We start from the raw sequence: 16,378 nt of genomic DNA, 5'->3' as shown, positions 1-16,378 counted from the left end.
CCCCAGCAGTTTCAGCATCCTAGAACCTGCAGGAGCAGAGCAAGAATCCCTGAGCACACACCTACTTGCACAGGTTTGTTTTCTCTCTGCAGAACACAGTAAAACAAGCTTGGGATGCTTGTGACTATCCCTTTATCTTAGAGCTCTGTGGCCTAAGCAGTTATGTTTTCCAGCATGACAAGTGATAGCTCTAGCCACACAGACTCTCACAATCACCTCCATGAAGACCAAAGACTGGAGGTCTCCGATGAAGTAGGTTACATGCATCAAACTAACAGAGGGAGTTGGGTGATCAGATTATGTGTTGGTACAGATGATGTGTTGGGTTCTTTCTAAACAACTCTTGAAGCACAGGGAAGTTCCTCAGCACATGTGCTAGCCAGTATTTAAACACAGCAATCTTGCTAGCTTGCTTCAGGTAAACTCACAGAAAGGAGAGTGCAGGCCCAAACCATTTAAAGGCTCCCAACAGAAGTGTGCAAATGTCTAATAAAAACAGCCTTTAAACAAACCTCCTTGCCTAGTATTTAAAAATTGGTCAAGAAACCACCTTACAAATTTGATGCTGAAAAAACCCCACCCCAACAACTAAGGCAATACTTCCAGGGTCATGGCTCATTGCAGCTTTGCAACTGTGCACTCCCTCTCTCCTGGTGCCTAATGCCACATGCCCCATAGCAAAATGAGCTATCATTTCCTCAGCACAACACTTTCTTGTTCTACTATAACTTGCCATAACTTGCTCTATAGGATAACCTGTACTAGGGAGATCAGGGCATGAAATTGTCCATATACCCTACCACTTTATTAAAGAAAACAAGAAAAGTGCAGGTCTTAGAAAAGTGTAAAACTTCTTGACCAAATCCATCTTGGCCCAGGACAGGATCTGTCTATCTGTATCAAACCAAATGATATTTATCTAAACTCTTCTTAAAAACTTCCCATGACAGAAACTCCAAAATCTTGCCACAACTCTAATTACCCAAAGGCTCAATTCTCCCTAGAAGCACAAATTATGGCCCCACTGTTTTACCCTGTATTTCAGCACACACTTCCTTAGATTATCCACTGACTGCCAAACGCTAGAAAATTGCACTTCTCTGCTTTAGGAGGTCAAGAGTTCAACTTGCTGGCAAAAATATGGCAATAAAATACAGCTCTAAATACACTATGGACAAATCCAGCATTGTCTTTCTTTTTCCTAGCTCATGAACCTCACTCCTACTGCAAATCTCAGTCCTGTTTCTGGAGTAAACAGGACATCTCTGCCCCTCCTTAGCTCCATACAGAGGGAAGCATTTGTTTTTAGAAGGTATTATGTGAAAGAAACTGTCATTTCCAGACACTGTTACAATGAAATCTCTCATTAGTGTCTGCAACTTCCAACCAGGATCTCAGAATGTTGGAAGATTCAAAACCTAAGTGTTAATAAATACAGATATTCTGCTTGTAACACTAAGTACAATTGCTTTTGTCCTGCATTTATAGGCAACATTTGCTGTTCCTTTCATGAGTGGAAGGAATGGCAACTTTTCTCCTCAGAATGCACCTACTGTTAGAAGCCTGCAGTGACCTCATGAAGTTATTTCCATAGCCACCAGGCTGTTTGCTTTTGAGTTACTAGTGGTTTCTCACAGCACAGTAAGAACTCAAAATAGCATAGCAAGGGCCAAACCCAGGCCACTGCCATCCATTTTTCTATAGTCAATGTCTATCAAAGGGCTTCCTGTTGCTTGCACTGTACCCTCTTTAATTTTCTGTGTCTTGACTGACAGGGGAATTAACTTGGATCAGTGCTGCCTTTCTCTGACCTACACAATGTGTAGGTCACTCCCTGGCCTCACCAGCCCTACATGAACTACTACAGCCACTACACCTCCTGGCTGATGACTGTCTGGGACACAGGGCTGGCTGAACCATCCTGCTCAGAGAGGATTTGACTCACAGAAAGAGCAAGAACTTAAGTCTCAAGAGGCCCTAGCAAGAAGAACTTCCTTGTTGAGGAAAGCTGCAGCTGTGAGACCTCATCCTAAGAGGAGATCTCAACTATCTATTCCAAACTTTGATAATAATGCATAGGTAGGCAAAGAACACTCTTATTAACAACAAATTAGCTCACAAGAGCACAGGCAATGAGCCATTCATTTAGCCACGGCTGAGTCATCAGGAAACTGGCACAGAGGTGTCACTGGGTGTTGTGTACATCACTGTCAACACTGCAGAGATACCTGAGCGCTTGGACCGATGCCTCTGTACAGCTGTGCTGCTTTTGTTCAAACTTGTGCCGTTGCTGCCTGTGTTACCATGGCAAAGCTTTAGCGTAAAGCACCGAGCAGATTATGCTCACAGCTATGTTAGAGTGGCTCCCTGGAAACTGCCTTGAGCTAGCTGGGGCACAGCTGCTACTGTTGCAGCCACACCTTCTGGCTTTGGGGTACGCATAGGGCAGAGCACCAAACTATATGTTTAGATCCTTCCCACAATGGAGCGATGATTAATCCAGGGTTCAGGGAATGCACAAATCTGCCCTCCTAATTGTTATATAGACGGAGTTAATTACAAGGCTTTTCCCCCTAATTGAAATTATTCTGCTGTCACTTTACAAAGGAGGATTTAGCAAGGAAGGGCAGAAACAAGAGAAGCAAGAGTAATCACTTTTAGCAGGGAGTTCTGCCCGCTGGAGGATGCTGTGCAGAGAATCTTTTCCTGGATCTTCCAAACTCCCTACCACAGCTGGGATCCCGTTATTTTCACCTTGATGTGTACCACACTTTCCAACTAGCATAGGTTCATTTGCTTCTGAATCAAGGAAGTTTTTCTTCCCAGGACTCTAGGTGATGGTAAAGCTACCTACTCTCATACCTTCTTTAAGTGGGCAAAAAGCAGATCTCTTTAAAGCAGTAAACAACCCTTGGGTTTGCGTTCTCTTTATTGTATACAAGTTTAGCCTTGGAGCTCTACTCATTTTTGATGCCACCCAACAGAATTCATTGAGTGCTGCCTTGACTTTCACATTTAGCTGCCTACCATGCAGCATCTAAAAGCCATGCTCACATACACAGTCCACAGTTCTCAGTGATGCTAAGTATCTAAAATTCAGCCACTTACATAATAACTATGAGGCCTAACTGTATGTAGTTAAACTGGGGGGCGGGGGGGGGGAGGGGAACAGCAGAACAAAATTCTCATTGACTTGTGCTGGCAAATTGCAAATAGAACTATTGTACCATCCCTTCCCCTTTAATTACACACTTGCCTCTCAACCTCATCAAGCTCCTGCAAGACCTATAACCTGTAAAAATACTTATGAAATGAGAATATGACATATTAGAGATTTGAAACACTGTACTGATCTGCAAGTGTACTTCTTGCCACAGCTACTGCTTTGTGCATATTTCAGCTCTCTTACAGGCAGTGAATCATCACAGATCTTTTCCAATATAGTTTGTTTATTCAGTCATGTTATAATAGCATCTAATGATACCAAATGAAGTTGATGTCTCACAGGGCAAATGACCCTGTCCCAAAGATCTTACAGTCTTAAAAGCTTATCATCCAAACTTCAAACTTTTTAGACATGCCTGCTGGGCATAGGGAATTAGAAAGAGCTGACAGAAATAAAACCCACCAGAGCCAACTATACCGGACACAACTTAGTCATTTTGAAATGCTTACACAAAGGCATTACAGTGTGAGGTGAGCTTGTCACTTCTTCCTCTGCAAAGGTTCCATAGAAGTGCTCACAGAGCAAGAGTTCCACACCTGATTTGCTCATCCACTGCCATTGCATCGGGGAGAAAACTATTTCTTATCACAGCAAAACCAACAACTGCATAGGAGGCCACATACTGATAAGCCTTTTACTTCATTCAGCCAGCCTTCATCCTTCCAAGAAAAACAGGCAGCTGGACCATTCACTTTTTTTCCCAAATATTCTTTTGGAGTAGTTTGCATAACAATATTATCATTAATGCACCAGCTTGAAAGCCCCTGCTGTAGAGGAGCATTTCAATTTCCAGACATGAGAAAATCAGAAAAAGAATAAAAACTGAAGTTCCAAAAAGAAACCAGTGAGGATAAGAAAGTGATTGCTCCATAGATCATTACTGAAACCGCAAAATACCTTAGGAATGACACCATAATGAGTCTGTGAAGAAAGGATCATTGGCTTGCACCAGCAGATTAAACCCTAATACTTCTCTATATCTGAACCCTTTTTCCCTGCCTGCAAGCCTTTAAGGACATGGAGCTATTGGTAACAAATAGCTAAAGCTCCAGAAATGCTTTTGGATGTATTGTGATGAAAGTCCCCTATGGAAAAGTTAGCAATCTAACTTATGTATTCTAAATGCATCACCAGGCGTAAGGCAACAATGTATGATGGGAACTTCAATCCTCCTTATTTACATGGCCCGTGCTGCTCATCATGTCACAAGTCACTGCATTGTATCTAAGATTGAAAAATAAACTAAACCAAAACCTTCAGGTAAATATTTCTACCTGCTTGGTAAAATGACTCCTCATGTGCTTTGTGCATGGACAAACTGCAAAACTGTGAAGAAATCAGGAGCAAAATTCTAAAGGATTACATGTGAGGCACTTAGACAAATGACAGATAAAAAACCCCATTTGAACAGAACATCAGGAATACAGCTCCAGCGTGAAAGTCACTGACTGGCAGGACACAGAAGATGAGACAGTAAAAGAGTGAAGCAGTGAATGAAGAGACAGATGAAACTGTGGAATTTCCATCGCTTCAGGAGTTAAAAACCACAATGCATGACAAAGACTATTAACATGGAACCTGCAGCAGAAGATGGACTAAGTCTTCTCCAGTTTTCCAGGTATACAAGAGAAAGCATAATGAGAAGCACTAACACAACTTCATTTGGACTTGTACTCCAAGCACTCGGAGTGCAAGCTTACTTTTATTAATCTAGTCAAGTGTGGCAATTAATTAGAGCTCAGTTTCCTTTAAGGATCACGTAGAGTACTGGCAGAGTAACAGCAAACACAGCACATGTCACTGCAGTGCTGTAAATAGAATTTCTCTTGATTTGTGTTTCCAGTCTCCGCTCGGTATCACACAATTCTAAAATGACATCCCTCATGGCAGGGGCCTGGCTCTTACCCTCCACTGATGACCTTGGGGTCACTCTTTCCATGGGTCTAGAACGGACTGCAGCTTTAACAGCCTGCACTTCACCAATAACTTGCACTATGCTCTCCTGCAGACTGCTCAACTGCTGCTGTAAACTTCCAAGACACGAACTGACTTGTTTAGTGTAGTTCAGCTGCTCGTTCAAAGGAATTAGAAGAGAATCTATTTTCATGGAGTTACTCTTGTCTTCTCTAGTTAACAAAGTGCCACCTTTTATTTCTTGTGATGTCCTTGTTTGCAGCACATTTTTCAGGTCTGCTACAACATCACTGAGATCCTTCTGCTGTAAGTAATAGCTGGAGGCCTGTTCCTTGATGGCTTCTTGCAAATTTATTGGGCCCTTCTGTGCCTCGAGCACCAAGACTTTCAACTCTTGCAGCCTTACTCGATTAACATAGGTGGAACCAAGAACACCTATAATGGCTCCCAGGACAGAACCAATGATAGACCAGTTCTTTGTTTTTTCAGCTCTTGTTCGCTCCTTTTCGTGGCTTTCCCTCACAGCTGCAGAGAAAAGAGCAAATTTTTCCCTCTCAGATTCTTCTGCATTTAAGTATGCAGCTCGGTACCTCTTCTCTTCCTGCAAGAAATACAGCCATTTGAAGTAGAAGGTATAATATGAAGCTATAAAGTCTCTACTGAAAAAAACCAAACAAATCCAACATCAAAACCCCAGTGCATTACAAACAGCCATTAGTTCTGTTTCAGAACTTTTCCTTTCAATGTGAGGTTTTCTTTATTAATCCTGCTTAAGTCCAAGAGACATCTATTTAAGTTGAAGCTGAGAAATAGTAAAGATCATCAATTACAGCTGAAGATGCTCTACACAAGAAGCTGTTGCATGCTGATGGCAGAAAAGGGGTATGAAGGGGAAGAGTCCTTCTCTTCCTGTAACAATCACTTTTTCAGCCCTGCTTACATCTTTACTACATGATGATCTTGAAGGTCTCTTCCAACCTGGTCTATTCTATTCTAGTCTACTACACTTTTCCAGTTCTAAATCCCTTAGTGGGAAGTGAAAATAAGACTGGAAAGGATGTCTCACATAGATTCATCTCATGATCATGAGCTTCTTCATTCCTCTGTATTCTTCCCATTCTCCCTGCATGTCTCACAAATATTCTCATTCTTCCAAGCCTGCATTTCTTCTGTGAGATGACATCACCACCTTACAGACAGTGGTGACCTCAGTTCTGCCTTTCTTCATAAGTATGCAGAGTTCTGCCCTTTAAGTCTCATCATCAGAGACCTGACCCCTTGTTTAGAGAACTGCAGCTCTCTAGCTCTTCCATGATGCTCCATCCTCTGATCCAGGAGCTCAGTTGAAGCTTGGGCACTCCTTGCCTGAGCTTTGCCATAGGTGCACCTGCTTCCAGGCCTGTTTCTTGCTGTTCCTACACTTTCTTCTGGATTTCCTAGATTGTCTTTGCTCCCTTGTTTTTATCTGATTGATGGACTGTTAATACACATTCCTGTCTCTAGCTCTGCTTGGCTCATCCAGCAGAGGTGCTGTTACAAGGCTATTGCCCAGCCTGCGTTGTGGTCAAGCTCATCACCTTGTTTACTCTCCCTCACAGAGTAGCCCTGCTGCTGCTGCTGCTCTCTGACAAAAGCTTTACTGATTTTCCTGGGTACCACAGCCATACAGAAGGCAGCTGGGAGCGTGTGCATGGATTAATAACCAGAAGGGAGCTTCACTCATTACAGGAAAGATTAATTCACCCAGCTTTTTGTTGACTACTCACATACAAGTCACCACTACAACAATTAAATTGCTAGGGTCACTACCTTCAGCTTTCTTCTCTAAATTTATTGCCCTGTATTAGGACATCCAATTTCCACAGCAGATTAAAGCATTGCTAACAATCAACTAAAACAAATATCACAAGAAATTAATTCAAATAACAGTACTTCAAAACCGAACTGCATCTACAAGAACAGTCACAAGAGATGGGAGCAAAGCACATGCATTCTTACTTCTTTTGCCAGTGTTGAAGTACCAACAAATTACCTGCAGCAACCTATGCTCCAGAGTAGCCAGTTCTAAATACTGGGTGTCATCTCGAGAGACTCTGTCTAGACGGTCCCGAATTTCCTTCAGTTTAATCTGCTGGGCTTCCACGCTTTCCCGAGCCTCTCGTACTATCCCTCGAGCTACCATGAAGACATGTTCAGCCTGAAAAAGAAAGGGTATTTCTATTTGTAGAGACTGACTACCAGGCAGATCTAAATCAGTAATGTATGAATTTAGGGAGAAACAACCAACAAAGCAAATCACATTCCATTTCAATCTATGGGATACACTACAGCTACTAACATGCGTAGGCTAGAGCACATCTATTGTATCTACAAAAGACAGAGCAGAAAAACCTGACAATTCTCCTTGGAGGATATCCCTGGAACTGATGTTTGTACTCCATGTAGATTAACTAAGAATGTTTACACTTCCACATTATCTCCATGTTACAGTATCACAGTATAACTAAGGTTGGAAATGACCTCGAGGATCATCGAGTCCAACCTATCAACACAGACCCCATGACTAGACCATGGCACCAAGTGCCACGCCCAATCTCCTCTTGAACACCTCCGGGGTCGATGACTCAACCACCTCCCTGGGCAGCACATTCCAATGATGAACAACTCACTCGGTGAAGAACTTTCTCCTCACCTCGAGTCTAAACCTCCCCTGGCGCAGCTTGAGACTGTGTCCCCTTGTTCTGGTGCTGGTTGCCTGGGAGAAGAGACCAATCCCTTCCTGGCTACAACCACCTTTCAGGTAGTTGTAGAGGGCAATGAGGTCACCCCTGAGCCTCCTCTTCTCCAGGCTAAACAATCCCAGCTCCCTCAGCCTCTCCTCATAGGGCTTGTGTTCAAGGCCTCTCACCAGCCTTGCTGCCCTTCTCTGGACACGCTCAAGTGTTTCGATGTCCTTCTTAAACTGAGGGGCCCAGAACTGGACACAGTACTCAAGGTGTGGCCTAACCAAAGCAGAGTACAGGGGCACAATGACTTCCCTGCTCCTGCTGGCCACACTATTCCTAATGCAGGCCAGGATGCCATTGGCCCTCTTGGGCACACTGCTGGCTCATATTCAGGCGGCTGTCAATCAGTACCCCCAGGTCCCTCTCTCTTTACCTCTGTCACTTTTCCCTGAGCTTCTCGAACTTCATTGATTCCAACAAACTCTTCGTATCTGTCCCACCAGCTCTTGCATGTTGCAGACATTTTCTGAAGGGAGTTTTTTCCCAGAACAGTCCCAGCTTCTGTCAGACGATGAAAAAGAGCTGTGGCCACTTCTACTGCAGACTTGGCTTCAGGCCTCTTAGGTGCTGAGGAGCAGTAAGTCCGCACTATGTGTACGTTCATTTTTGGACTCCACTTTATCAAGGAATGGTGATACTGCAGACCACAGGACACTGAGGACATGCTTGACTTATATTTCATTGGCCCCATGTCTTGATAAAAGTGCACTGAATAAAAGTGCTGCAAGGATGAACAAGCAAAAGAAGTTATTGAACCATGGCTGACCAATACTTAAACCAGCATGTGTACCAAAATCAGTACAATTCAAGAATGGTTAAACCATCACTGGTTTTTCACCATCACTTACCCAGACACCTTTCCACAATTTTCAACAGAGGGCAGTTCTGCCACAGATTCCTGCTTTCCTGTTGTTAGGAAGTACTTCCACCATGCTTCTTGTTTACTAATTCACTCGCTGCATGAATAGTGACCATGTGCAGACGCAGTACCAGCAAGAGTAGCTTCAGAGTAATTTAATGCTTCAGCACAGAAGTGATTGCCCTATGAAACTGTGCCTTGGGCATGCACAGTTGAGTTTGCTGTACCATGTCACAGGTACTAACAATTCTGCAAAAGAAAAGGAAAAAAGGCAGAGGGGGGGCAGAAAACATCTTGAAGTGAGAAGAAGCAGGGCTTGGTCATTCCTTTTATCTTGCACTGAACAGGTGTATGAAATGTTGATGAATGAAATGAGAAAAACATGAAGCACAAAGAGAAAACACAGCAGTGCTGAAACAAACAGAGAAAGTATTCTCAAGAGCTTGCCTACAAAACTGAAGTTTAAGAGCTACAAACCCAGAAAAAACATCAGGTAGTGAACACACAGCTGGGGTGACATTTTAAAATGAGCTTAAAATTCCTGCTCACACTTTTGCAAGAGCAGATTGCTAGTTATGGTTCACTGATCTGTGAAGAAGATCTTAACTTCCTGCTGAGGGTATTGCTCTAAAAAACTCAAGGAAAAGTAGCTAATAGGGGTTTGTATGAAGTTTGAGTAGGACTGTATCAGGTTTTGACTAATGCAATATAAAACCACAGACTATTAAGAAAGCTTGATAGTTGCTGCAGAGATTAAAAAAGATAAATTAAAAGTTTTCCATGTTAAATTTAGGCAGCTAATGACATCAAATATGTGCAAATAAAGGCATCTCCGCAGGAAAGGATTTTTCTTACTGGCAGACAGTTTAGCTGGTTGCTGATTCTGAATGCCACAGGTTCATTCCCTTTTAAGTGTTTCTAACAAACAGTAAGAAGACAAAACACCAATATGAAAATCTCAATAGTTGTTTTATATACACAATACTATGGTAGAGCAAAACCACAAGAACACATAAATGAAACAAGTTTACTCTCCTCACAGCATCATTCATATATTTACTGTTACAACACTCACTCTACATTGCAGGCCATGTACTAAAACCTCAGCTGAACTTTGTCTGCAGGATTTCTCTTTTAGTTGCACTACCACGTGAAGAGTTTTACCAAATATTCAGGCTACTGAGTCAGTAAGAGAAAAGTTGAGATTTCTGTATGAACAGACAGAATGCAAAGAAAGCAACCACAGTTTGAGCTAATAGGACCTAGGGCAGTTATGAAAGTTTCATCTAAGATAACAATCCTTGTCCACCTCTTACATCCTCTGGTATGAAAGTAAGGTTTGTCTGTCTACAGTCGTTGACACAAATATTGTTTCAGAGTTTACACCCCTGTTGCTACCCACACTGGAAACTGGTGGCAAGACTTGCTTTTAAGGGTCCTGTCTTACTTCGCAGCCTTTGTCACTGCCAAAATGTAAAACCAGAGTTTCCGACACGCCACCACACTCCACAGCTACACTTCTCATGCCTCAGGGGGTCAAAGTCTGTTTGTCCCGCACGACCAACCCCTTCCCTCTCGCCACACGCAGGGCTACAAGCCCACGCTCCCAGCACCCTATGGGCAGCACGACGAGCGCGCTATCGCCTCTGGTAGCCACGCTAAGGCCTGTGCGGCAGCAGCACGGTCTCACCTCAGCCAGAGCAAGGGACCGGTGGGAAAGAGCGGCCTGCCGCGGGGGGCTCCCCGCTACAGCCCCCGCCTAGGCCGCGCCCGCCGCCGCCGCCAGCGTCATGTACAGCCCGGAGCTCTGTGTGCGGCGGAGACCGGGCAAGGGCGGCCCGAGCCGCTGTGCCCCACGGGGCGGCTGTCCCCGAGGAGCCCCCCGAGGCTACTAGCCTCCGCCACGGTCACCCAGCCCGAGCAACACTTCCTACGTGCCCGGGGCCCGGCCCGGCGCGTGAGCCACACGCGATAGCGGAAGCACTACGGTGGCCGCGAGGGGCCAGGCGGAAGCGGCGGCTGAGGGCGCGGGCCCGCGTGCGCGCGCGCTCTCGGGCGAGGAGCGGCGGAACGAAACGGATCGGAGCGGAACCGAGCGGGCACCATGTCGGGGCGAGAAGGTAAGGCTGAACCTGGGCCCTTGGCGCCGCCCTCCCCTGTCTCCCGCACCGGGCCTCACTGTCTCCTCTGTCTTTGCAGGCGGCAAGAAGAAGCCGCTGAAGCAGCCGAAGAAGCAGTCGAAGGACCTGGACGAGGTAGGGCGGCGAGCGGGTCCCGGGGGGCGGCTGCGGCACCGGGCCAGGGGCACCAGGCCAGCGGTAGCAGGCCGGCCCCACTCGGCTCTGGCCTGAGCCACGGCCCCCTTTGTGGTAGGGCTGCTTTCCACCTTCACAGTAGCCTCGGCTTAGCTCTCCTCGGCAAGAGACGATGTGTGAAACGTCACGTTTCACTAAGCGTCATTTTGACGGTAAAGCTCACGGCCATAAGGGACCCGGAGGTGTTGCCTTCCGCGGCCTCGGTTTTCCAGGCTATATTTTTTGTGCCGACATCCTGCCTGTGTTCATGGTAGGTGCAGCAGTGCTGGGTAAGGGAGGATCTGGTGTCACGGAGCAGGCTGGGGTGTTTTCGCCAAAGCAGCGGTCTGCTGTGGGAGGTCTTGCAAATTAACGCCGTTACAGAGCCGAGGACAAGAGACAAAAGTGGAAGACTGTCGAGTGGTTTAAGTCAATTAGGTACTGGTGGATCTCGTGTGCGAGATACTGAAATGTAAGGGCTCAGAAACTGTTGCTTCTGAGGGTGGTGGAGTATAGGTGAGGCACTGGTGGTTGGAAAAAGGGTCTTTGAAAAAGGGGGAACCCCCCCACAATATAGCTTTCCAAATCAGCTGCATTGTTGCAGAGATGGTGGAACCAGTGAAGTGCTTATAAGGATCCAGGTCATACTGGTGTGAAAATTAACAGCCAGTACAGATTTTAGTCCAACCAATGCTGTTTTGTGGCAGGGCAGTGCCCTGCAAAAGAGGGCAACACCTGTAGATAGGGGATCTTGATGCGAGCTCATGCCATGTCCTCAAAACACAAGGCAAGGGCAGGTCCTCCACAGGTGATGGGAAGCAAGTGTGCAACTTGCTGGAGTGCCACATTCTGAAGGCAGTCACTGGCAGTTCAGTCTGACTGAAAGGATATACTGAGTGGAGGTTTGCAAAATTTGGTTAAAGTTTTAAGTAATGCTTTGATTAGTGTTGGTTATTAGTAATGCTTTGATTAGTTGGGCTGTTGGCTGACTGACAGCATATTCTCTTTGTGGAAAACAAATTTGAAGGGGCCACAGACTGTCAGAGGAGATTAGTGGTCAAAGTAATCTCAACCAGTTGGAGAAAGCTGGAAAAAAACATTTGATTTAATTAATCATGTATGCTAAGTCCCCTTATTGGTAAGACCTACAAAATCCAAGGAGAATAAAGGGCCCAACTCCAGGTTAAACTCCTCCACCTGAAATGATTTGATACTTGGGTCATACACTGAATGTGAACCTGCAAGATCAGGTGTTGCAGCAGAAAATCATGTAAGATCTACAAACAAAGTCCTGTGTGTCAAACATAACGTATAATATTTCTTTTTCCTCTCAGTACTGCAATACTGCAAGCAATGCACTGCAAGAAAAACCCACAAGTGGATAGATGGGAGGGAATTGATTCACTAAGACACACTTGTCTGCAGGGAAAAAATAAAACCAAACCAACCAACCAACCAATGAAAAATCTGTGGAGAGAAGCAGAATATTCTGTTCTGAGCAGGGTAGTTAGGGGAAGTAATAGGCTTAGATTGCAGCAAGGGAAGCTTTAGCTTAACAAAGATAAAAATTTTCCAGTTAGAAAGATAGTTGAGCCTGGATTGCTGAATAATCTATGAAGTCCCAGTTGTCAAGGCCCTCAGTTAAGGTACCCCAAATCCTGAGTGCTGAGGCCTGTGGACCCTTTCAGCCTTGATGCCTGTAAAGAATGTGTCTGTAAGGGACAGAGTATGCCTGAGCTCTCTGGAGGTGGTCTTAGCAGGGGGTGTGCGACAGCCTGTGCCACAATTTACCAACAGTCTCATTGGATGTCTTGGAATGAATACAAATGGATTGAACTCAGCAAAAATTGTGGTGTATATGTGGAAGGGTTTTTTGGAAATGAATGTGTTTTTAAGTAAAAGCAACCTTCCCCCCCCTTATATCATCTAAGTTTTATTGCTAGACAGCACTTGAGTGCTAGACTTCCAGTATCACTGATGGCAGATGAATGAATGGTTTTAGTGTAGACTTTTATCATTGAGATGAGGCTATGCCACAGGAGATGATACAGGGTGAATTTCAGAAAGATCAAATGTACAAAGTTAAATTTGGGTCACTGCATTCTGGTACAGTACAAAAACTGTCATAGCTCTGCAAGGGCTTGCATGTTCAGTGGTATTCAGCCATCTTGGATCAGTTCAGTCAGGTTTTTGTTGCTGTTAAAGCAGCAATTTTGTTTCTCATTGCTTGTCAGTTGCTTCTGAATTTTTTTGGGGAGGAGATGTTAACAAACACTGTTGTTCTTTTCTTTAGACAGATCTGGCATTTAAACAAAAGCAGAAGGAGGAGCAAAAGAAACTTGAGGAGATGAAAGCAAAGGCTGCTGGAAAAGGGCCCCTGGGTAAGTGAGGTGCCATACTGACAGGAAAAACAGAGGGGTTGCTAACAAACTTTGCTACAGAATTCTGGCAGATGCTGTTTGAAAATGTGGAATCCCCTGGATTCCATTTATTCCAGCAAGTCAGTGAGGAAGGATTTACCATTTGCAGAGGTCCTGTTAACTTTCTGAGGACTCTGGTTATTGTCTTGCTTTATTACAGACTGTTATCTTCTCAGAGTTGAAGGTCAGACTTGCTGGTTTGTAGTTTCCTAGTTCTTTACTGAACCCTCCTCTGTACTGGGAGCTGTGCTGACAGTCTTGTCAGTCCTCTGACATGGTGGCTGTAATGCAGAGTTTTAAATGTTAGCCAGCAGTTCTGCATTTTCATATGAGAGCTTGTCAGGGCTCTTGGAGGGAATGCCATCCGGTCCCACTGACTTAGGGTATTTCTCATTCCAAATTGGTATAGCTCCTCTGGTTTTTTTGGTATACAAAAATGTGCCATGTGGGACTCAATGTCTTCAATGCAAAACAATTTGCTGAGCTTCTCTTCAGTGTCCTTGCCATCCTAAACTTGTATTGCTTCAGGCACTTCAGCTTACAGATTTCTTCATAGTTCTTTCCTGCCATTTTCCTAGTCATCTGGTCCTTGCCCAATGGCTGCCAAAGCAGATAGTGCTTATTATGCTATTGTGGGAGGGCTAGACTATTCCTGAGCCTCAGCAAGGCAGTACTGTTGGAATCATACTGCAGTGCAAAGTTTGTTGTTCACCATTAGCCCTTGCAGCCTCTCTTGCTGTATAGCCTTGCTGTTTTTTTCCCTTTTCACTACTCCTATCTGGTGTAAACCCCTGCATTTGCAAACAATGCCATGCTCATTGCTGTGTTAATATGTTGTGTTCTTTCGCCCTGCTTTAGTCTCTTCAATAGTAGAGACTGCAGAGAACAGAACAGATGATTCCAGAGAACTGGAATTCTCATAATTGCAATGCCTGCTTCTGTAGAGCTTTGATTCCAGATAGAGACTCTGGTTGCTGTAAGGATACCAATTATTTTATTCCCTTAGCCTTGAATTTTACTTGACCATATAATACTCCTGCATAAGAAATAACCCATGGAGGGTGTACACAGAAGAACAAAGGAATTACTGAAATACATACTTCTGTTTTAGATTTATGTGGCATATTTGGTTCCAGGAGAAGCTTGGTTTCTAATATAAAGTAATTTATTCATTTGAAGTAAATGATGTGAGATCACAAACCTGTAGGAGTAACACATGCAAAAAGAATTCACCAGTGGGGATATGAGCTCTGCAGGCAGTCTAGTGGGGATTTGACTTTATGAGGAGCTAAACTTGTAGCTAAGCTATGTAACAGTTGTCTAACCAGTTGTGTTGTTTCTTTTGGCAGCCAGTGGTGGAATAAAGAAGTCTGGCAAAAAGTAGTTTGATCAAACTGCAATGTAAGAAGTGATTGAGTTACTCAGTGGACTTCAGAGTGTCAAGAAAACTCAGCACCATTTGGGAAACATTGTACATTTTGTTTAGTCAGAATAAATCTTTTTTGTTAAGATGTGATATTTTCTCTTTACCTGTAGGTTTTGTTTTTTGAAATAGCATTACTGTTTTGTACTGGAAATGAAACTTTTACAGAAGACCACCTGATTCATCCTGAGTGCATCTGCTGATTTGTTAGCATTTGTGAGAATAAATTTCAGCTTCTCTGTTTTGACAACAGCAGCTGGGGAAAGTCTGCAGAGTTTTAATCTGGAGGCTTAGGTTTAGCTGCAGTTGTGCCAGATGTAGTTCTATCAGTGCATGCTCTCCTGAGAGCTGAAAGTTTACTCTAAACAAAGGGTTCCATCCCCAGCAAAGTGGTTACCTTAGGGTCAACACTCCTTTTCATATTGCTGTTGAAGTACACTGGTGCTGTGACCTAGAGACCCAGTGGCTGTGGAACCTACACTTGCCTTTGTCCTACAAATAGTCACCTACACCCTGTTTTCCATGAACTTCTGTGCACTGGTATCACAGCTCCTTTATGGTCACAGGAACACCTTTTGATGGAAAGAGGAAAATAGTGCTTATGGGCCTGTATCTCGAATTTTTAAATAGACAGCAGTGGGTATAAAAACTTGACAAAAGGAGTATGATATTCCCAGGGTAGGAGTTAGAGAGGGGGAAGAATGGAGGTAGAACACCTCTTACCCAAGTAAATGGTAAGGGTGGGGTACAGGTTGCTCACTTTGGTGGGAAAGGCAGCTGTTGGCTGTGAGTAGGGGCTCGCTTCAGTAATGAACGAGGCACTTGTATGTCACATGGGGGGAGCTACATGTTGAATCCGAATACACGTTCTGGACTCCTAAGGAAGGGACGGGAGAGGTTTGTTGTCTACATACGATGCTGCTCTGAGGATTTTCTTGTTAAAAAGCTAATTCGGGGGCGGCGTTGTCTCCTGAGGGTGGCTGTTACTCCGGAGACAAAATATTCTTCGTCCTCTCGGAACGCAGCCCCGTTCCAGCAGGTGCCTGGAGCGGACGAGGCAGGCCTGCGCCGGTGCTGCTCGGGGTTGACTGCAGCGCCCCCGCAGCGGGGAGACACGCGCGCAGGTCTGGGATCTGCTGCCCCCGCGCGGCCGCTCTGCAGGGAGCGGGGGGAACACGCGCGCTGCAGCCGCCGAGTCCGCGCCCGCCAATGCTGCGGCCGGCGGAGGCGCGCGTGTGCCCCGCACTCGCACCGAGGGCCTGAGGCCAGTGGAGCACGCGCGCTGGTCACAGCCGCGCGCGCGGAGGCCTCCCCTTCCGTCCCCTTACTACAGGCGTGCGGCGCGCGCCGCTCTTGCTGGCCGCTCCGCGCCGCGCCGCGGGAGCGGAGCGCCTCTCCGGAGGTCGCAAAGGGGCAGCGCGGCTGGTCTTTAATTCTGGCCGGCTCAGCGGTGACA

The 16,378-nt window shown here is 45.2% G+C and overlaps 1 protein-coding gene and 1 long non-coding RNA gene across 2 annotated transcripts; one reads left to right on the top strand and one right to left on the bottom strand.

Moving 5' to 3' along the window:
- Positions 1 to 3,431: 3,431 nt before the first annotated feature.
- CCDC51 (coiled-coil domain containing 51) lies at positions 3,432 to 10,746 on the bottom strand. The gene is made up of 5 exons (XM_068154135.1): positions 10,476 to 10,746; positions 8,775 to 9,034; positions 8,300 to 8,647; positions 7,173 to 7,337; positions 3,432 to 5,741 (listed from the first exon to the last, which is right to left on the bottom strand). Exons 3-5 carry the CDS (start codon positions 8,615 to 8,617, stop codon positions 4,965 to 4,967), a joined length of 1,260 nt encoding a protein of 419 aa, XP_068010236.1. The 5' UTR covers positions 8,618 to 8,647; positions 8,775 to 9,034; positions 10,476 to 10,746; the 3' UTR covers positions 3,432 to 4,964.
- Positions 10,747 to 10,799: 53 nt separating this feature from the next.
- Positions 10,800 to 15,015, top strand: LOC137449051 (uncharacterized). Its single transcript, XR_010989308.1, has 4 exons — positions 10,800 to 10,905; positions 10,985 to 11,040; positions 13,373 to 13,460; positions 14,849 to 15,015. It is a non-coding gene; the product is annotated as an uncharacterized lncRNA (long non-coding RNA).
- The last annotated feature ends 1,363 nt before the right edge of the window (positions 15,016 to 16,378 follow it).

The sequence above is a fragment of the Melanerpes formicivorus genome, unplaced genomic scaffold (genome assembly GCF_026170545.1).
Source record: "Melanerpes formicivorus ecotype bairdi unplaced genomic scaffold, bMelFor1.0.p_v2 SCAF_28, whole genome shotgun sequence".
Taxonomy (NCBI): domain Eukaryota; kingdom Metazoa; phylum Chordata; class Aves; order Piciformes; family Picidae; genus Melanerpes; species Melanerpes formicivorus.
The sequence above is the reverse complement of the archived record's forward strand: the minus strand, read 5'-3'. Positions and strand labels throughout refer to the sequence as shown.